The following is a 19,165-nucleotide window of genomic DNA, read 5'->3' as shown; positions in this document are numbered from 1 at the left end:
CTGGAAATGAATTGTAAAATGGACTTGCATGTCAAGAAATTGTAAAGTGTGATAGGAGAAAATATCAGTGTTGGCCATCTATCAACAACTAATCTTTTAGTCATTGTTCATATTTGGTTTAGTGTATTTCTACTGGGCTGTGGCTCACCCTATATGGGAATATCATTTTCAGGTACAGGTAGCATGCCACCTCCAAGGACATAGCTTGGAAGGCTAGAGGCGGACACACTTTTGTTGTTTATTTTTGATGTATTACATGTATATTCAAGCCAGGGGCTTAATGTGTAAATGAGTTAGTACTCTTTGTTATAACCAAGTGTTAACTTGGAAAGCTGTAAGCCTTTAGGGCATTTGCTTTTGTCGTTAACATGTAATACCTTTTGTAAATGAAACTCTGATGAATAGAAGAATGTTAATCTTTATTACTAATGCATGTCTTTATTGTTGGGTTTTAAGTTATTATTTGGAGGGCATTACAAAATAGGCCCCCAAACGCTCTCTCAAGTTTGTCATCCAACTTGCTAACTTGAGAGAATCCAATTCTTATTGAATTTACACAGCAACTTTTATATATGTTGCATTTTTTGTATAATCTATTCTTATTCTTATTTCAAATAAATAAATAATCTCAAAATGTTTTTTTTTTTAGGATAGAACTACAATGTAGGACCGATCTAAAAAAAAATAATAATAAAAAAAAAATAATAATAATAATAATAATAATAATAATAATAATAATAATAATAATAATAATAATAAAATAAAAAAAGAAAAAAAGAACTACAATGTAGATATCCAACCTAAGAAGGTGGTGGTGACAAGTGATATAGATGGAAACTAGCCAAATACAACCAACTTTGCTACCAAAAATATCAACCTCCTGGTTGTAGAAATTGAACCATGACCTTACACTAAAAGTTGAATCTATGACCTCCTATCCAAAGGCCCTGCTCCAAAATGAAATTGTTTTTTTCCTTTCTTTTTTTTTTTTTTTTTTTTTTTTTTGGTGCAATGATAGGGATACAAAGAATTCTAACAACTTGTCTATCAAACACTCACATAATGAGTGTAGATCCCACACCCGTGTGAGTGTTTTAGTAAAAATTTTGGAGTCTCTAATATTATCTTTTTTGGGGTGAGTTAATTAAGGAATTTGAGGTTAAATTTTATAAAAATATTGAAAAGTTAGTTATTATTAGTAAATAGAACAACTATGGAAGAAGATAAGTCGAGATAGAAGACACGTATTTAAAAAAATGTTATATATAATTATATTTTTTACATCTTTTCCTCACTCATAAACACAAGTGAGAGAGTCTCAGTGTATTAATTAACGCGGGCCCTTTCTTTTGTGTGTAGGAGTGAGAAAATAACTTTCTAATTGAGATATATAACATTACTCATTTGTGAAAAGAGGAAGAAGAATCATTGTGAGGGATAGTCAAATCAAAGAAGAACAATTTTATGATAACGAAGCAATCATATTTTGTTCATGGAGAGAAGTAACATTTTTTTTAATTTATACACTAAAGAAAGATAACTATATTTATCCAAATTACAAAGATATGGCCAACTAATGGAAAACCCTAATTTGTTGTAGTATATACTAGAGGAATCATTGTGAGAGATAGTCAAATCTTTATCGAGCTACAATTTGAGTAATAGATGCATTATCAACAGACCAAATTTCTTGTCTCGATGCACATACTTTTTCTTCATCTTGATCTCTTCTTGTAGAAAAAGCAAGCCATTTAGGAATGTCTATGGATGTAGTTTCATTTTTGAGCATTGATGAGAGTTCCAACATAGACGGTCTATCTACTGGATTTTCTTGGACACATAACAAAGCTATTTGCATGCATCTCATCAACTTACATGAAGAATACAAATCGTTAAGTGAGGGATCCATAAACTCCATGCCTTTACCATCTTTCCATAACTCAAATGCCTGAAATAAAATAATTAAAATCATCCATTTTTATAGTTCACTTTGAGAAATTCAATTTGCAGTATCCATGTATGCAATTTCAGGATAACTTACATATTCTAGAAGATTTAAGTTTTCATGGAGGCCATGTAAACAATTATTCCGCTTTCCACTTATGATTTGTAAAAGTAAAACTCCAAAGCTATAAACATCGGATTTTGTGGAGTATATGCCTTGTTTTACATATTCGGGAGGAGCATAACCACTGCATTGCACGAGTGAGCATTAAAGATATATTAGCTCTAACAATTCATCATGATTGATATGGTTTTGAGAAATATTTCACTTACTAGGTTCCAACAATCCGACCAGTGTTTGCTTCAAGTTCATCCTTTTGGAAAATCCTTGCCATTCCAAAATCTGCAATCTTGGCCTTCATCTCATTGTCTAACAAAATGTTACTCGCTTTCAAATCCCTATGAATTATTGTTAACCGTGAGTATTCTTGGAGGTATAATAACCCTTGAGTTATTCCTTCAATGATTTGAACTCGTTTTTCCCAATCTAGAAGTGTGCACCTAATTGGATCTACAAGAAATTGTTGAGTTAAAATTAATTAAAATAAGCAACACAAAGTATTAAACAATGTTATAATGTCAAAACCTACAAAAGAGCATACTTCATTCATTACTTTCAAATTTGGTAGGTGTTTGGAACCACAAGAAAGTCCAGTAGAGCCATCCCACTACTAGTACACGCCTAGTGTTAGAACTACACTCTATAACTATTCTTACTTGTTGTTAGAGGGAATAAATATACTAACCATAGATGTAGTAATCCAAACTTTTGTTAGGCATGTACTCATAGATGAGCATTTGTTCTTCTTTTTCAGTGCAAAATCCCAAAACTTTTAAAAGATTTACATGTTGCAGTTCCGCAGTAAGCATAACCTCGTTCTTAAACTCTTCAAATCCTTGTGTTGAAGTCTTCGAAAGTCTCTTTACTGCAATTTCTTGTTCATTCTGTAAGGTACCCTGAAAAAGAAAACACTATTAATTGGTAATTTTGACCACACATAAGACACTATATCTAGCTGTATGTCAAATTTTCTATATATATGTTCAATTTCTTTCATACCCCACGTTATATACAAAGTTGCTTGCTAATTAAGGATAATAATCACGCAAACTGAGTCATATATATGGAACCTTAGTCATTTCAACCAATTTTTTTTTTTTATCAGCAAAAGAAAATTTATTCATAAAAATCAAATGTACAGAATACAAAGATGAACATCAATAAAGGAAGGCGAGTGCCAAAGCATCAAAGCAAACTAGACGATTCCAACTAGGTTGGGACCGGAAAGCAAGCCAATCATCTACTAGCACTACACCATGGCTGGAGAGAAACCAACCGAACAAACAAAAAGCAAAGGAAATAAAAACCACCCCCAACACCCAAAAGTCATTTCAACCATATTATACAATATCATTCAAATCCTAGTCTATATTACCTTGTAAACAGGTCCATATCCACCCTCTCCGAGCTTATTTTCAAATGAAAAATTATTAGTAGCCAATACAATGTTAGTGAAAGTAAACACTTGCAAATTAGGAGAATTAGTATTTCCATCAAATGCCATAGTAGTTCTCTGTGATTCTTTTTGTTCATCCATCAATCCTGTAAACATAACAAACATGCACAAAATTAACAGAGAAAAATGAAAATGAAATATGCAAATTTTCCCATGCCATAGTTATATATAAATGTTAAATTCTCATATCAAGAAGATATTACCTATATATCTTAGAACTCTCTTTCGCAGATACCACATTGTAGAACCTAGTATGACAATAATTACGGCGGTTGTTGTGAGCAAGATGATTAACAACAAGCTTCTCTTGTTACTATTAACTTTCTTGTCTTCTTGTGCTGCAAACATTTTCATGACACATACAGAAATGTGAGATGCAAGGAAAGTGTGTAAGAAAGAAGGATTGCGGAACAAAAATAAACACAAACACAATCAAAAAAATTACTTTGCCCAACGTTTATAAAATAAGTACTATTTTAAGTAGGAAATAACCAATTAAGCTAATTTCTTACTAATCAAACTTTTAAAAAAAAATGAAAAAAGAAAGAAAGAAAGAAAAGAAAAGAAAAGAAAAAACCAAAAAATCGAGTTAAGCTCAAATTTGGATACTAGACTTGACAAACATGCCAAAACAAATGGCAACTAAAATAGAACTTACAAAGTAAAGGTATAACTGTTAAAAATAAAACTTTCCTAAAACAAAAATAATCAAAATTGGACAACCTAAATGATAAAATTAGCCAAATATATACAGTTTTTACTGTTGGGTCGTTTCCAATCTAACAATGGCCTTTCAAAACCAGTCCATCATTGACAGATCAAACAGTTATTTATTATTTTGCCACTCTATGATCCAGTAGGGCCAAATAGACCAAGGCCGCTTAGTCTACATCAAATCACTACTCACTTACAAAACATAAGTCTGATATTAAAATCATAATTTATACTCCAGACCTATGAAGCATGGGTGTTCCAAAAATATTGTCGTCTAAGTACAGGGTACTTAACGAGTACGGGTACACATACTGGTATAGTTGCGGACATACCGGGTACACTTTATATAACTTGTATACATCCAGTACGTAATGGGTACTCCATGTACGTGGTTGGGTACGCCGAGGTCAAAACCAAAATTTCATAATTTTTTAGGAGCACCGGAGCAATTATTATTTGCCCATTTTGAAAAATCAAATAAATATGGGGTGTTTAGTAATAATAATAAAAAGCATATTATATCTATCATTTTGAAGAAACCCTAAATCATTTGAAGAATCAAAGTGAGTTGACTACCCATTTGAAGAATAGAGTTCGTCAAATCTGCTCGCCATTGAACACGACACTAAAGCTCGATATTCTTGTGAGTTCCTCTTTTTCTTCTTCAATTCTACTTCCTCTTTCTTCTTCGATTCTTTTTCTTCTTCTTCTTCCTTCTTATATTCTTTGGATTTTTTTCCCTCTTTTTTCAATTCTTCTTTCTCTAATTTTATTTCAGATTTTTTTTAAGATCCTTCTTCCTCTTTCTTCTTCTTCTTCTTCTTTCTTTTTCATATTTCCAATTTGTTTCAAATTTTTTTCTTCTTCTTCTTCCTTTTTCATATTTCCAATTTGTTTCAGATTTTTTTCTGATTTGTTTTTTTTTTTTTTTTGTATTTTTACATTTTTTTCCCATAGCAGCTGGAATTTGATACAAGCTATAGCCTTATTCCTCTTTAATAGGTAATTACCCACTATGTACCCTTTTTTCTTACCGTTATAGTCTTGTAGTAGACATTCAAAATTATATAAAATAAAAGATAAAAAAAATTATTTACTTTCATAATGGAGTATTGATGTTTTTGAATTGTTGTTTGAATATTTAAAAATTATATACTTTAATTGTCGAGGAATGATTTATTTTTTGATTTTTTAATTTCTCTTTTTAATTATGATATTAAATTTTGATTTGTATGTTGATTGTTTATATATAAATTAAAAAATAAAAATAAAAAATATTGGCATACCCCAGTCGTACCCGTACCTTACTTTTTTTAGAATTTACAATATCGACGTACCCATATCATACTCGTACCTGCACCCGTGCTTCCTGGCAGACAATATGGCAATGCGAGATAAAGAACAGTTTGTGTAATTGTTTCAAATTATGTTGAAATTTTTTATGAAGCAATTTCAAATTTATATATATATATATATATATAAGTCTGCCCTATGTCTAGTGTTTATTGCAAAAAGTTTAAAAATAAAGAACAAAAAAAATATATGAGTGTCATGACACTTTTTCCTCATATCAATATGATTTTATCATTTTAGTTGTAGCCTTTAATTTTTAATTTGCATCAAATAAAGACAATTGATATTTATGAAGTGCATGTACGGATGCGGATATAGGTATTGGTATAATATGGATACATTCGTATGGTAAAATATAAAAAAGTAAAGTACGGGTACAGGTACGGATACGACTTTGGCTTTGGCATTGTACATTTGTAAAATATTTATTTTTAATTTGGAGTAATACAAAAATTAGTTTTGTCCCTTCTACATGCTCACTTTTCACTCCTCTCCCTCTCTCTATGTCGTGTGAGTGTGTGTAGTGCTTGATGTGCAAATGTGTGGAGGATGGTGGTGTATTTATAGAAAAATTGGTGTGAAAACTCCAAAATGGCCTTGGTTTCAAAGGAATGAAAAAGTTTGAATTTAGTTTGAATTCAATGGAATATAAGATGATTAAGAAGCCTAGTTGTGTACCAAAACATGATCTTGTTAGGGTTTTGATTAATTAAGTTTGAGCTGGTTACAAGTTCAATACATATATATATCAATATATAATCAAATTGGTGCCCTAGGTCAAATATTCTTCCCTAAATCAAGCAATATATTTCAAAAGGACAACACATGGAGGATTTGAGGTGATTTTCTCAATTTTACATGTGCACAATTTGATATATATCTTGTACATTTTGTGTACAAAAAAAAAATAAATAAATAAGAATAAAGGCACAAACATATATATATATATATATATATAAAGGTACTCGATTTTGGGGTCAAAGTGTAAATCAAATAAGATGTTGGGACTAAAGCTTAATTTATGAATTAGAATATTTATTTAAATGTAGAATTTAATTAAATTAGAGTTAGGAAAAACAATTCGGTTTAGGCTTCTTGTTTTGAATTAAAAGACGATAAATTGAACGAAACATATAGAGAACCATAAATTTAGGGTTTTGAGTGATCAATCTATAATTAGGGAGTTAATTAATTAATATTAGGGTATAAGAAATGATTCCTAAATTACAGGAATCGATTAGAGTTCGCATGGTTTCGATTGGGACGCGTTCTCGATTCTAGGGTTAACATTGCAACTAAATGAGAAATCGAGGGTTTTCATTATAACCCAAAAGTACGGACCTTAATGGAAATACAAAATCTAGGGGTCTTACATTGTCTGGCATCAACTGGTCAAAAATTACTTCCGCTTTGATAATATCAAAAATGTAGGAACGAGTTGTCTTTGTCATTGTGGAATTCCCTCGTGCTTTCATTGGTTCCACATTGACAAATGCCTTGAACACATAAGGCTTTCTGGTTAGAATTTTTGCCACAGCAACCTCATGGTTCAACTCTGCATTTGCATTTGCTACCAAATAATTAGGATCCCTGTAATAGGTGCCTTCGATGCATTCCTCTGGTCTTGGTGCTCTCTAAGGATCTGCTCATACCTAGTTAATCTCGCAGCCAATCTAAATTCCATGACTTCGAATTTCTTTGCGAAGTTCGAAGTCAATGTTGTTTTGAGCCAGCCTGACATACTCCGTTTCTAGAAGAACAATGTGACATTTGAATATAGCTCTGTTGAACCCTGAAATGTAAGCTTCCATTATCTCACCAGGAACTTGGATGATTCTTGACAAGTCGGCCATCATGACTTCAAGTTTCATTCTGTAGAACTGCTGGTGGAACATCTCCTCTATTTGCTGTCATAAATGGACTAAGTCTAGCTGCAGATTAATGTACCAAGTGAAGGTCGTTCCAGTTAAGGAATTGGCGAACAACCTCAACTTCAAGAAGTCATTCTTTCCTACCTCACCACATTATACAGTAAACTTGGAAACATACTCAACAGTAGAATGATTATCTTCACCAAAAAATAGAACAAAATCAAGAACTTTATACCCTCTAGGAAAATCGTAATTTCTATTGATTGCTTCTAGATAAGGCTTTTGATAGATGGGCCTGCCAACACATCTGAATACAAGACCAAATTGTTTCTGGATGAGATCCACAATCTAATCCCTATTCATGGTCAATTCAGATGATGTATCCCCTAATAAGCTCCATATCGTGGTTAGTTGTAGAAATTCTAACCCCTTCCTCTAGGAATTGGCACAAAGTTCTACCTTCTCTATTTAGGAATCAGAGCAAAGTTCTGGCCTCTTGGATCTAGACCAAAATTATGCATTCTTTTTTCAGAAACAAAAGCAAAGTTCTGCCCCATCGGTTCAAGAATCGGGACATAATTCTGTTTTCTCTGTTCTGGAATTGAAATAAAATTATACACTCTATGTTTAGGAATCGAAGCAAAGTTTTTCCCTCTCAGTTCCGGAATTGAAGCATAAGAGTGCCCTCTTTGTTCAGGAATCAAAGTAAAGTTATGCCCTCTCAGTTCTGGAATCGGAGTGTAATTCAATTCTTTTTGTACTGGAACAATGAGTAAAGGGTTAACTTCTAACCAACTTTGCTAGAACTGAGGTTGACCGCTCTACCTAGGCCTAGGACCAACTCCTTAGACGTTTTGCAGATTTTGGTTCTAAAGGTTTTGGTCGTGAAGGTTCTGGTTTGGAGGGTCCTGATATTGTAGATTTTGTGGATTCTGGAGGTTCAAAGGAGTCTAGGCCCCCCTGATTTCGAATGGCCAAAACCAAGGAAGTTGTCCTTCAGTCTTATTGCCTTGTTCCCCTCGTTCAATGTCTTGTCCTCCTTGCCCCTAAGAAATGGGGTTGTCGGAAGAAGAGGCTTGAAAAGCTCTTAAGGCGGTGGTTCAATAGGAACTGGCCTGCTCTAAGGATTTTGCTCCACAACGACATTGAAAATTCCTATTGTAGGTAGAAACAGAGTTGGTGGAAGAATTGTAGAAAGCTTGTCTCCCAAAGTCATCGTCATATTAGCAATTGTTTTCATTAGATCTGTTTGAGATTGCCTCATTCTATGTAGCAGAACGGCCAAAAAATGAGAGAGTTCCATAGAAAGCTCCCTATTGGTCATGATAAAGAAATGTCTCAGATTTTCAATCATATCTTGGAATCCTTCAAAAGTGTGTTGTGCTACTAACGCCGTGAAATCGCTTAATCCTGGACTATTAGGAGGCAACACTACTCTTGATTGACGCATGACACATTTTCCTCTTCCTTTACCATGATAAAGATGGCACGTAACATCCCACTGGGTGTGTCAAAAGTGTTTACCGCCACTTAGGAATTACCGCTTGCCACTTGAAAAGTCCTGAGGAGGTGTGAATGCATACACTTGTTGATTAAATTGAATACAGGCGTGACAAAACTTGTGAACCTAGTTTAAGGTGTAGGAATGTTTGACCATTTCTAATTTCTAACATAGAGAAATGATTGTATGTGGCCAAGTGGAACGACCATTGGTTCGGATCATGCTTCAATGAAAATGACTTTTACTATAGGTGCTAAAAATAGAATAAACTAGAATTGAACTTTCACTGATTGATAAATAAAGTACAATTGACTAATCAAATTAAGCTAAGAAACTAAGCTCACTTATAGCTACGAAGCTATGATAGATAAAGCTAAGAAGCTAAGTAAAGCAATGAAACTAAGATAAATGTATTGAAAGACTATTAGCCGAATTGTTGGTCGAGGACCCCTTAAATGTTACACTTAGAGCCCTTTATATAGTGTTGAGGAAACCCTTATTGCTGCTTAACTGCCAGGAATGTGGCAGTCTCTCCTGGTGACATGTGTCATTGATCCTGATCTTGATCCTCAAGATTAGGAACGGTTTTGACCTCCAAAGCCTAATGCCTATCTTTGTAGCTTTGACTTGGTCTATCAAGCTCCTTGAAGCTGCCATGTGTCCCTCAAGAATCAAATTTGAATTTATTTTGCATGATTTAGGGAAAAGGCTCATTTGGATTGATCCTCAAAACCTATTCATTTGCCATGTGTGTTTATCCATACAAATCCTCAATCCTGATTTTGCATGATTTGGGGAATTTGGTTCCTATATTATAGCCTTATAGTTGATTTTGCCAAATCTTCAAATCCCATGTAATCTTTATCCTCAGTAGCCATTTTGTAACAAACTAGGGGATAAGGCACCATTTTAGGAGATAAGCCTCAATAACCTCCCAATCTTTAGGAACGGTTGAGGCTTCATTGTCCTTAAATAATTATTTAATTAATTAATTAACCAAAAAACTTGGTTAATTAATTAAATACATAACAAAATAATTTCCCTTTGCACAGCCGCCACTTCATTTAACCTTAGTAGTGGGTCCCATAAAATCTCTGACTCTTCATCTTCCATTGCCACATGACATTAAATAATATGGGAAATTGCCACGTGACAAATTTGTCAAAAAGGGTACAAACAAAGTGCATGATATGATTTCAAAATGGAAAGAATGTATGATTTAGGCATTGGCCTAGCATTTCATTACACTTCATGTTATTGTTAAACTGCATGCACTTTGTTTAGATTATCTTTGATGGGTTTTAATCTCACCCTTTAGTCGGAACCATTCAGGTAAAGATATTGTGACTCTGCCGAAGTAAAAGGCGTGAAGCATTCTTTTTGGAGCACGAGGTCCATTTCTTATTTGCTTTTATTCTATCAAGGAAAGGGCGATATATGTATGGGTTTAATAAACATTATGTGTACTTGGGCATAAGCCATGGAACCTGTAACCCTTAGGGCATGATTTGTGTCTATTTAAACTCTTATCATGTAGATTACACACTATATATTCATGTCATATGAATGATGAATGATGAATGATGAATGATGAATGTATGAATGCATGTGATTTTTTTTATTTTTATTTTTTTTAAATCTCTTGAGAATATCATGAATAGAAATGAAGAGATTTAAAAATTAAAGTTGATGGAGTTACCTATCTTGTTTACTTGTAAATAATGGGGATTAATGGCATTTGATTACGTTTATGAGTTAATTCGGGTTTATCGAATGTTAATATTTTGCGGTGTTACAACGCCTCTTGAAATGCTTGATTTAGTCATGTCATGCCAATTTGCAAATCCTTTAGAGGCCAATCATCTATGGGTTATTTGAAGATGGTGACAAGAAGAGAAGGAAAATTGAGACAAAAAGTGAGAACGCTGGATGCAGGTTTTCACAATCTTGGTAGGTCAGTTTTAATGTTTGGTTCACAAAAATGAAGTGCAATGGAATGATTAGAACGTTCATTCTCACGTTTGATCCCCTAAAATAGTAATGATTGATTTATTTCAAATAGAATCATGATTCACATTGTATGGTTATGAGCATTCCATATAAAAACTAAATAATAATTGTTTTACCTTTTTACCTTCATTTCAGTAAATGAAATTGTAGTGTCCCGGGTCTTAAACCCTACTTGAGCCCACTTATATGGATGCCTTAATACGTTTTCAGACCCTTGGTACGACGGGTTGTGTTTTGATGAATATGGTCGAGTTAGTGTCCCATTTAGTGTATGACATCTTTAATATTCAAGTTTTGGGCGTAAGGACGCAAAACATAAGTGTAGAAGCCCCTCTATAAGACTTCAACTTGGGTAGATGTGGCCACATGTGTGGCGGGGTTGTCCCGCACATGTGGATTGGTGCAGAAAAGTTTGGTGTTTATGGCAACAGAGCAATCGATCACACTTAGGAGCGATCGATCGCCATACTTGAATTTCGTCTAGTATAAAAAGAAAAACGTTGCGATCGAAAGGGGATCGATCACACGGCGGGGATTGATTACTCTGATTATTTATGTTGGATGTGTTTTCCGCAGAATATATACTCCGATTGATAGCCAATCCATCTCATTTAGAGCGATTGATCGCTTTGGTAAGTGCGATTGATCGCTTTTACCAAAATTAGATTTAATACTGTTTCTTTCTCTCTTTCTTCTTACTTCTCCTTTTTCTCTTTCTCTCTACTCCGAGAGCATACTCTTCTCCCTGTCTAAAACTTAACCATTTTATACAAAATCTTTGATCAACCGCACTTAGAATCAAAATCCTCCCTTGTTCCTTTGATATATAGTGTAGAGTGCATCGGGAGCTTCGATTTCGCTGGAGCCGATCGTCATTTCGGTACTTTTGGATTTTGAAATTTTTTGTTCTCTCTCTTCAATTTGAGGTAAGTATTTCTTTAATTTTTCTTAATATGATTTTATAGATGGATATGTAGTATTTTATTGCATAAATTATAGAAATTTTGTAGAGATTTCAAAGCATGTATGACGAGGACCTAGGGTTTGATGTGTGTTGTGTATTATCTTAAATTTTCTCTATAAAAATGTGAGTTTAGAAGCTTAAATATATGTGGACTCTTTAAAATTGGAAAGCCCTAAACATCTAATACAAACCCTACTTTTTCTTTAAATTGTATAAATTGTAGAAATTGGAAATTTATGGTCATTTTGAAAAATTGGAATTGAATATTATTAACTGAAAGAATGATGAGAATAGAGAGCACATATTTTGGATAATTGATTAAGATTGATAACAATTTAGACACTTTATACATTTATTGAATTCGTTGAGAGTAATATTATATATTGTTGTTAGTTATACTCTAATATTGCTTAATTGGAATATTTTGATAGAGATAACTATTGGTAATTGGTGTATTATTGTAGAAATATTTCAAACAAAAGTGAACTGAAACCCAATTGTAAATGATTAGTGATGTAGAAAATAATGTGTTGATAACAATGTATTTTATGAGTTGTGAAATTATGTAACTTCAACGGTGATAAATCAGAATACTTTGAGGTACACACGGAATGTGAAATGTGTTGTACTATATAGAGATATTGCATTCCTTCCAGTTGGCACCCGATAAAGTGAGGGTGTGCTATATAGAGGTACCGCGTTATTTCTAGCTAGCAACTAGTAAAGTGGAGTTGTTTATGTAGGGCTTGGCAAGACCACGGAGATGTACATGTGCTGTGATTCATTGGTGATATGTATGTGTGTGTGTGTTAGGAATCTACTATGGATTATGTACATGTATTGAGATCAGTGACAAATCACGTATGTATTAGAGTTTATTATAAATTGAGTAGACTTATTACAGAGTAGTCATGGATGTAAGTTTTGAAATACAAATGGAGAAATTATGGACATGTTTAAAGTGTGTTAAAAATGATAAAAGACGTATTATATATGTATAATATGGAGTGTCATAGTTATATATATGTATAGGGTTATATTAATTGGAATAAAAGATTTTGCTTACTGGGCTGTATGTTCATCCCACGTTTTTAAAATCATTTCAAGTATTGACAGTGAACCACAACTATGAGTCGGTATGGGAGTTGAGTGCGAGCTGGAGCAACTCTTTGATTGTGGCCATGGAGCTTTTATTTGTAGGCTGAATGTCATTTGTGTATTAAGAGTTACACCCTTTCTTGTTTTGTTCATGTAAGCCTAATGATATTTTAATTTCAGTTGTATAGTTAGTGCTTTTGAATTTTTTATTGTATGAATTCCATATTGTATTTGAAACCCTTATATATTGAATGATTAACTTGCATATAAATGAGACAGACCCTTTTTACTATGTTAATTATCACCTCTTATCGTTATTCAAGTTTATTTAATGGTGGGTTGGACCATATATTTCGGAGGCGTGACACAAACACTATCTAAGTTTATTTTTATATTTTTTTTCCTATTCCATCGGGGTCAATTTATAAAATCTTTTATGTTTCTTAATTGTAATGGTGTCATTTTGTAAAATCCCAAAAGATTTATATAACAGTTTACATATACTCTGAAAGTAGAAAATTTCGGTTTTCTACTTTCTACTTTGTCCTCATAGATAATATCCCTTTATCTTCCATAATATATTGCAATGTAAACTTTCTATTTCATATTTATGACAACATTACCCTCATCAAAACTTGGTGAGGAAAGCGTAACATATATACGATAACTTTAATTAATCAATTATGTTATCAACACAAAAATTAAACACTAATAAATTTTAAAATGTAATCATGTAAACGATTTAGCCCTTCATTTTTTTCCTTATGAACCCAATGGTTCCATTAAAGTAGAAATTACATAAAAAGGTAGTCACTTACACGTTTGGATTAAATTTTTGTGGAATAAAAGTGAGTTTCAAATGTGAAATTACATATTTGGACAATCTACACTATAAATGTTTTGGATTTTTCCTCCTTCTGGAACAAATCCTACATTATAAATAAGAACGTAACACTTCAATATAACAGTCCAATAACGTAGCACTCTAATGTAACACATTAAAAAAACTCCTTAGTGTACTTTTACCAAATATAACAACGTAACACTCTAAACTTTTTCCAAATGTAACACTCCAATATAACACAAAAAAAATTCTTTAGTGTACTTTTTCCAAACCTAATACTCCAATCAATGTAATCTCAAGCGTAACACTCCAATATAACGCACATAAAAACACTAAAAACCTACTTAGTGTACTTTTTTCAAATGTAACATTCACAGTTTGAAATTATATATTTATCCAAAACTTTCTAAAAATTTTTGTACTTCTTTTGAAATGATTTGAAAAATCTCACCCTTTTGGACTCCTTTTTTTGGAGTGTTATATCGGAATATTATGTTTGGAAAAAGTATACGGAGAAATTTTTTTGTGTTATATTGAAGTGTTACATTAACGAGTTATTTGGAAGTGTTATATTAAAGTGTTACGATTGAAAAAAGTATAATAAAAAGTTTTTTTAGTGTTACATTAAAATGTTGCTAAGGATTTTTTGTACTTTTTTTTTTTTGAAGTGTTATATTGGAATATTACGTTTGGAAAAAAATATACTAAGAAATAATTTTATTTGTTATATTGGAGTGTTACACTAAAACAAATTTTTAAAGTGTTACATTTAGAAAAAGTATAATGAGAAGTTTTTTTTAATGTTACAATGGAGTGTTACGTTTAAGTGTTACATTGGAATGTTACAGATTAAAATTATACATTTGTTCAAAGGTTACTAAGCAGGTTTTGTACTCCTTTTGAAAAAAAAATCTCACATCCTTTTGGAATATTTGAAAAATCTTACATTTTAAGTCATTGCCAATAAAAAAACATATAAAAATTCATCATAAATTTGATTCTTATAGGTTGTGTATATTATCTTTCTAACACAAAAAAATAAATAAATAAATAAAATAAAATAAAAAATAGGAGTATAACCATAAATAAAAATTTTAAATTATATATTAAATATGCATTTCCAAAATCAATAAGACCAATTGGTTTATTAAAAAAAAAAAACAAACTCTTAGGACTAATCGGATTGTCATTCCTTAAGATGGGATTTATAAATAAATTTTTCAAAACTAAGTACCAAAAGAAACAAATATATATATATATATATATATATATATATATGAATGAATAAGATATAAAATAAATAAATAAATAAAAATTGAACATAACTCTACAACAAATAAGAGTTTTCAAAATTAAACATTTTGTTTCTAAAAGTAAATTTTGATGTAAAAATGTATTAGGAGACCATTTCTTGTCATCTGGAAAGGTCATCCCAAAAAGTCTAAAAGAACAAAAAAATTAACGACAAAATTTTAAAAATTTTGCTAGTAAATGTACGTTTTCTTGATAACTTGATATCAAGTCTATTAGAATGACTAATCTAAATGACCAATTCCACCTTCCACTAGCGGAAGACCTAATTAAAGTTTAAGTAAGTCCCCGTATGGACTGGCTCCAAAAAAATGCTTACATCTAGGAGGTTTTAAATCTAAAACATTGGAGGAACACATCCTCGGACTCTAGTCCTTCATCACCAGACCAATCCCTTTAAGAGAAAAATAATTTCGCAAAAATATTTTTCAGTTTTAGAAAAGAAAAAAAAAATTAATCTCAAAAGAATAATAATCTCAAAAAAAATATTACTAAATATTCAATTTTATTATTAAAAATATAATAATTACACTTTTAATAATTGAGATATTTCGTCCCTACATTTTTGTAACCAAGAATTTAATTTGTTGGTCAGACTCACTTTTAAAAAAATCATGTTCCTGAATTTTTATATGCTTTCATGTGGAATCGTGGTTTTGTAGGACAATGGGGATTGGAAGAGAAGAAGGGTTGTGTTTTCATGGTTGTGGGGTGGGGAAGAAATAGGTGAGAGCGACAAGAGAGAAAAAGCGAGCAGCAAGCCCAACAAAAAATTAAGATTTTAGACATTAAAATTTAGAAATAAAATTATTTTTTAAGATTTAAATATTTTTATTGCGAAAAGTGTCATTATTATATTTTTAGCAATGAAAATTAGATATTAGTGATAAATTATTATCCTTTAAGAACTAATTTTTTTGTCTAAAAAATTAAACTATTTTGAGACCAAATTATTGTCCCTAAAAGTTTATTTATTAGTGACATTTTTAAAATTTTGTCTCTAAAAGCCTTTTTTTTGAATTTTCAAGACGGCTTTTTAGCGATTATCCTCACGATGATAAAAATTTATCCCTAAATGTCTTTTATAACAAATTTTTTCTTTTTAGAGATTAAAATATTTAATTTCTAATACTCTTATATGGTGCAAGGAAGGTGGGAGAAAGTGGTTGAAGTTTGTTTTTTTGTCAAAATATTGTGTTCCCTTTATCAATTATTGTTAGTTTTAATTCCATGGGTTGGTGTGTTTTCATGGTTGTGGTGTAGGGAAGAAATACGTGAGAGAGACGAGAGAAAAAGAGAGAAACAACGTTAAAAATAAATTAATGGCCGGCAAAAGGTAGTGAAAGTGGTTGAAGTTTGCCCCTATTTTTTTTTTTTTTTTTTTTTGGGTCAAAAAATTGTGTCCCCTTATCAATTATTGTTAGGTTTAATTAATTTTTACTCTTCAAAGTATAAGATTTGTGTTATTTGATTTTTAATATTTAAATTATGTTAAATTTGTCTTTAATGTATAAAAGTGTTTTAATTTGATTCTCAATGTATAAAAAAAAAAAAAATTAATTTAATCATTCAATGTTTAAAACGTATCTATTAACAAAGTTAGATTGAAGAATTGAATGACTAAATTGAAACACTTGATGATTGACACAAATTAAATATTAGAGACTAAATTAAATAATTTTATATAATGAGAAACTAAATTGATACAATTTAAATATCAATGATCAAACACATAATTAAAAATGGAAAACCTTCATTCTTATTTGATACAAAAATGAAGATTTAATGGGCAGAATGAAACTTTATGGACCATTAGAATAAATTATCCAACATATTATAATAGAGTAGAGTCGTGCCGAGTTATGTATTCTATATTTCCTATGTTTGTTGTGAATGGCAATATAAATGAATAAAAAATGATGAAACTACTTATTAGTGGTGAGTTCGAAACTTAATTACAAAATCATGAAAAAAATTTATAATTCTGCATATTAATGTTTATAATGAATGCTATAGATATGAATTGTTTTTGTGAGTACACACTGATATGATATTTTTCCCATATTAAAAAAAAAAAAAAAAAAAAAAAATTCACTATGTTTGGTTTGAGTTTTCTAGATTAAGTTTTTTGAAAACTGAATTTTTTGATTTTCTTGTTTTCTTGTTTTCTTGTTTTCTTGTTTTTCGTAAATATTTTTAAAATTTTAAACATTTTTTTTACTTTTTTAGATGCACCTTACTTAGATGTGTCTAAAAAGTAAAAAAATTGTGAAAAAATATTTTTAAAAATTAAGAAATACATAAAAATACAAAAAATGTACTAAATTTTTGTATTTTTTTTTGTATTTTTGGTATTTAGTGAATTTTTAAAAGATTTTTTTTATAATTTTTTTACTTTTTAGGTGTATTTATGTTAGGTGTGTCTAAAAAGTAAAAAATTTGCATAAAATATTTTAAAAAATTAGTAAAAACAAAAAAACATGAAAAATAAGAGTGTAAAATTTTTTGAAAACTGTTTTTAAAAAATTGAACCAAGCAAAGTGACCACACTTGATACTAACCTGCTTGAGAAAGCACCCAATTGTCATCATATGGGACTTGCCACACAAAATAACCCAGCAAATTCTTCTTCTTAGCATAGGCAACCTTAATCTTCACAACCTCAACATCATCAAACCCGATCCAACTCGATCCAATTGTGCAGTAATTCACTACATAAGTTGCATTGTACTGCGAAACACCTCCATATCTCTGAATATATCCCTTAATATCCTTATAACTCATCGATCCATCGTCTGTAATAGCCGGCCCCTTTGCCGGAGCACCAATTGCACTATCTTTTGGATTCCCAAGTGTCCATGCGTAGCCATAGAAAGGCAAGCCCAAAACAAGCTTATTCGGGGGTAATCCTTGGTTAACCCATGTATTAATACCATAATCTGTGCTTGTTTCACTCCCTGGATCATATAAAGCTGCTTGAGCACCTGTTTGATTCCACCATTCAGGCATGTAATAGTCATATGCCATCACATGTACCCAATTCAAGTTCTTGTTTATAGACTCAATTGGAAAAGTTCCATTATCTACATATGGAGAGTACTGAACAGCCTCTGTTAAGATAAGCTGAGTCGACCCATTTGAGTTTCTTGACTCGGATTCAATTGCGACACGCCATTCGTCGAATAGGATTGCCATGTTGGCCATTTCAGAGTCTGTACTGACTGAAACCCAACAAAAGTCTATGCCATGAAACCCATATGATCTTGCTGTTTTTATTGAGGAGTCAATGAAAGATTTCCTGTAAGAAGAATGGCTGATCATTGAGGAGTAATCTGAACCGTTGGCTGATCCTCCGCCGATCGATAACAGGGTTTTGATTGATGGGTTTTTTTGTTTGACAGTATTGGTGAAGTTGGAGAAGAGCTGGTTGTCTGATGAAGAGATTGAAAGTTGGTATGTGGAAGAGTTGAGGTTTGCAAAAGCACAAATGAGGTGAGTGAAGAGAGCTGAGTTTATGTCGGAGATGGGGAATTCGCTGCCGGAGAACCAGTAACCGGCTTGGATCCACGGTTGTTGTTGTGCAATTGAAGATGGAAGTTTAGAACGGATGAGGATGAAGAAGAGGAGGGTGGTCGTGATAATAGTCAACGCCATTGAAAATATGGTAGCTAGCAGATATTTTACAGAGCAGGTAGATAAATATATGTGAATCTAATCAGTAAAATATAGTAGAGTACTAGATAGCTTTTGGTTTTTATTTTTGTTTTACTCTTAAGAACTGTGAAAGGAATAAAAGGTTTCAAATACAGAATGGACTTCCGTAAAATAGAATAATGCTTGGGACCCCTTTTTGGGGTCACCTCCTCACCTCTTTGTCACGCGGTGGGGGGTGATTGGAGGAGCAGGAAAAAAAAGAAAAAGAAAAAGAAAAAGAAAAGGTAGCCAATGAGAGAGAGAGGGTGTCAAAAGGGTGGGGGA

The 19,165-nt window shown here is 31.8% G+C and overlaps 1 protein-coding gene across 1 annotated transcript; it reads right to left on the bottom strand.

Annotated features, from left to right (window-relative positions):
- Positions 1-1,484: 1,484 nt before the first annotated feature.
- LOC114274707 (uncharacterized) lies at positions 1,485-18,921 on the bottom strand. The gene is made up of 7 exons (XM_082922898.1): positions 17,749-18,921; positions 3,725-3,859; positions 3,441-3,607; positions 2,751-2,961; positions 2,278-2,515; positions 2,042-2,192; positions 1,485-1,948 (listed from the first exon to the last, which is right to left on the bottom strand). Exons 1-7 carry the CDS (start codon positions 18,839-18,841, stop codon positions 1,640-1,642), a joined length of 2,304 nt encoding a protein of 767 aa, XP_082779024.1. The 5' UTR covers positions 18,842-18,921; the 3' UTR covers positions 1,485-1,639.
- Positions 18,922-19,165: the final 244 nt, after the last annotated feature.

Source organism: Camellia sinensis, chromosome 4, assembly GCF_055761805.1.
Source record: "Camellia sinensis isolate YWXY chromosome 4, ASM5576180v1, whole genome shotgun sequence".
Lineage (NCBI taxonomy): Eukaryota > Viridiplantae > Streptophyta > Magnoliopsida > Ericales > Theaceae > Camellia > Camellia sinensis.
The sequence above is the reverse complement of the archived record's forward strand: the minus strand, read 5'-3'. Positions and strand labels throughout refer to the sequence as shown.

Bases quoted from the DNA above. Each gene is read 5' to 3' on its own strand.
- LOC114274707 (XM_082922898.1), bottom strand. From the start codon at position 18,841: ATGGCGTTGACTATTATCACGACCACCCTCCTCTTCTTCATCCTCATC. The intron at 2,962-3,440 runs GTAATATAGACT...TTTCTTTTTCAG, and splicing joins GATATGGACCTGTTTACAAG to GGTACCTTACAGAATGAACA. The intron at 2,516-2,750 runs GTTAGTATATTT...AATTTCTTGTAG, and splicing joins TTTGGATTACTACATCTATG to ATCCAATTAGGTGCACACTT.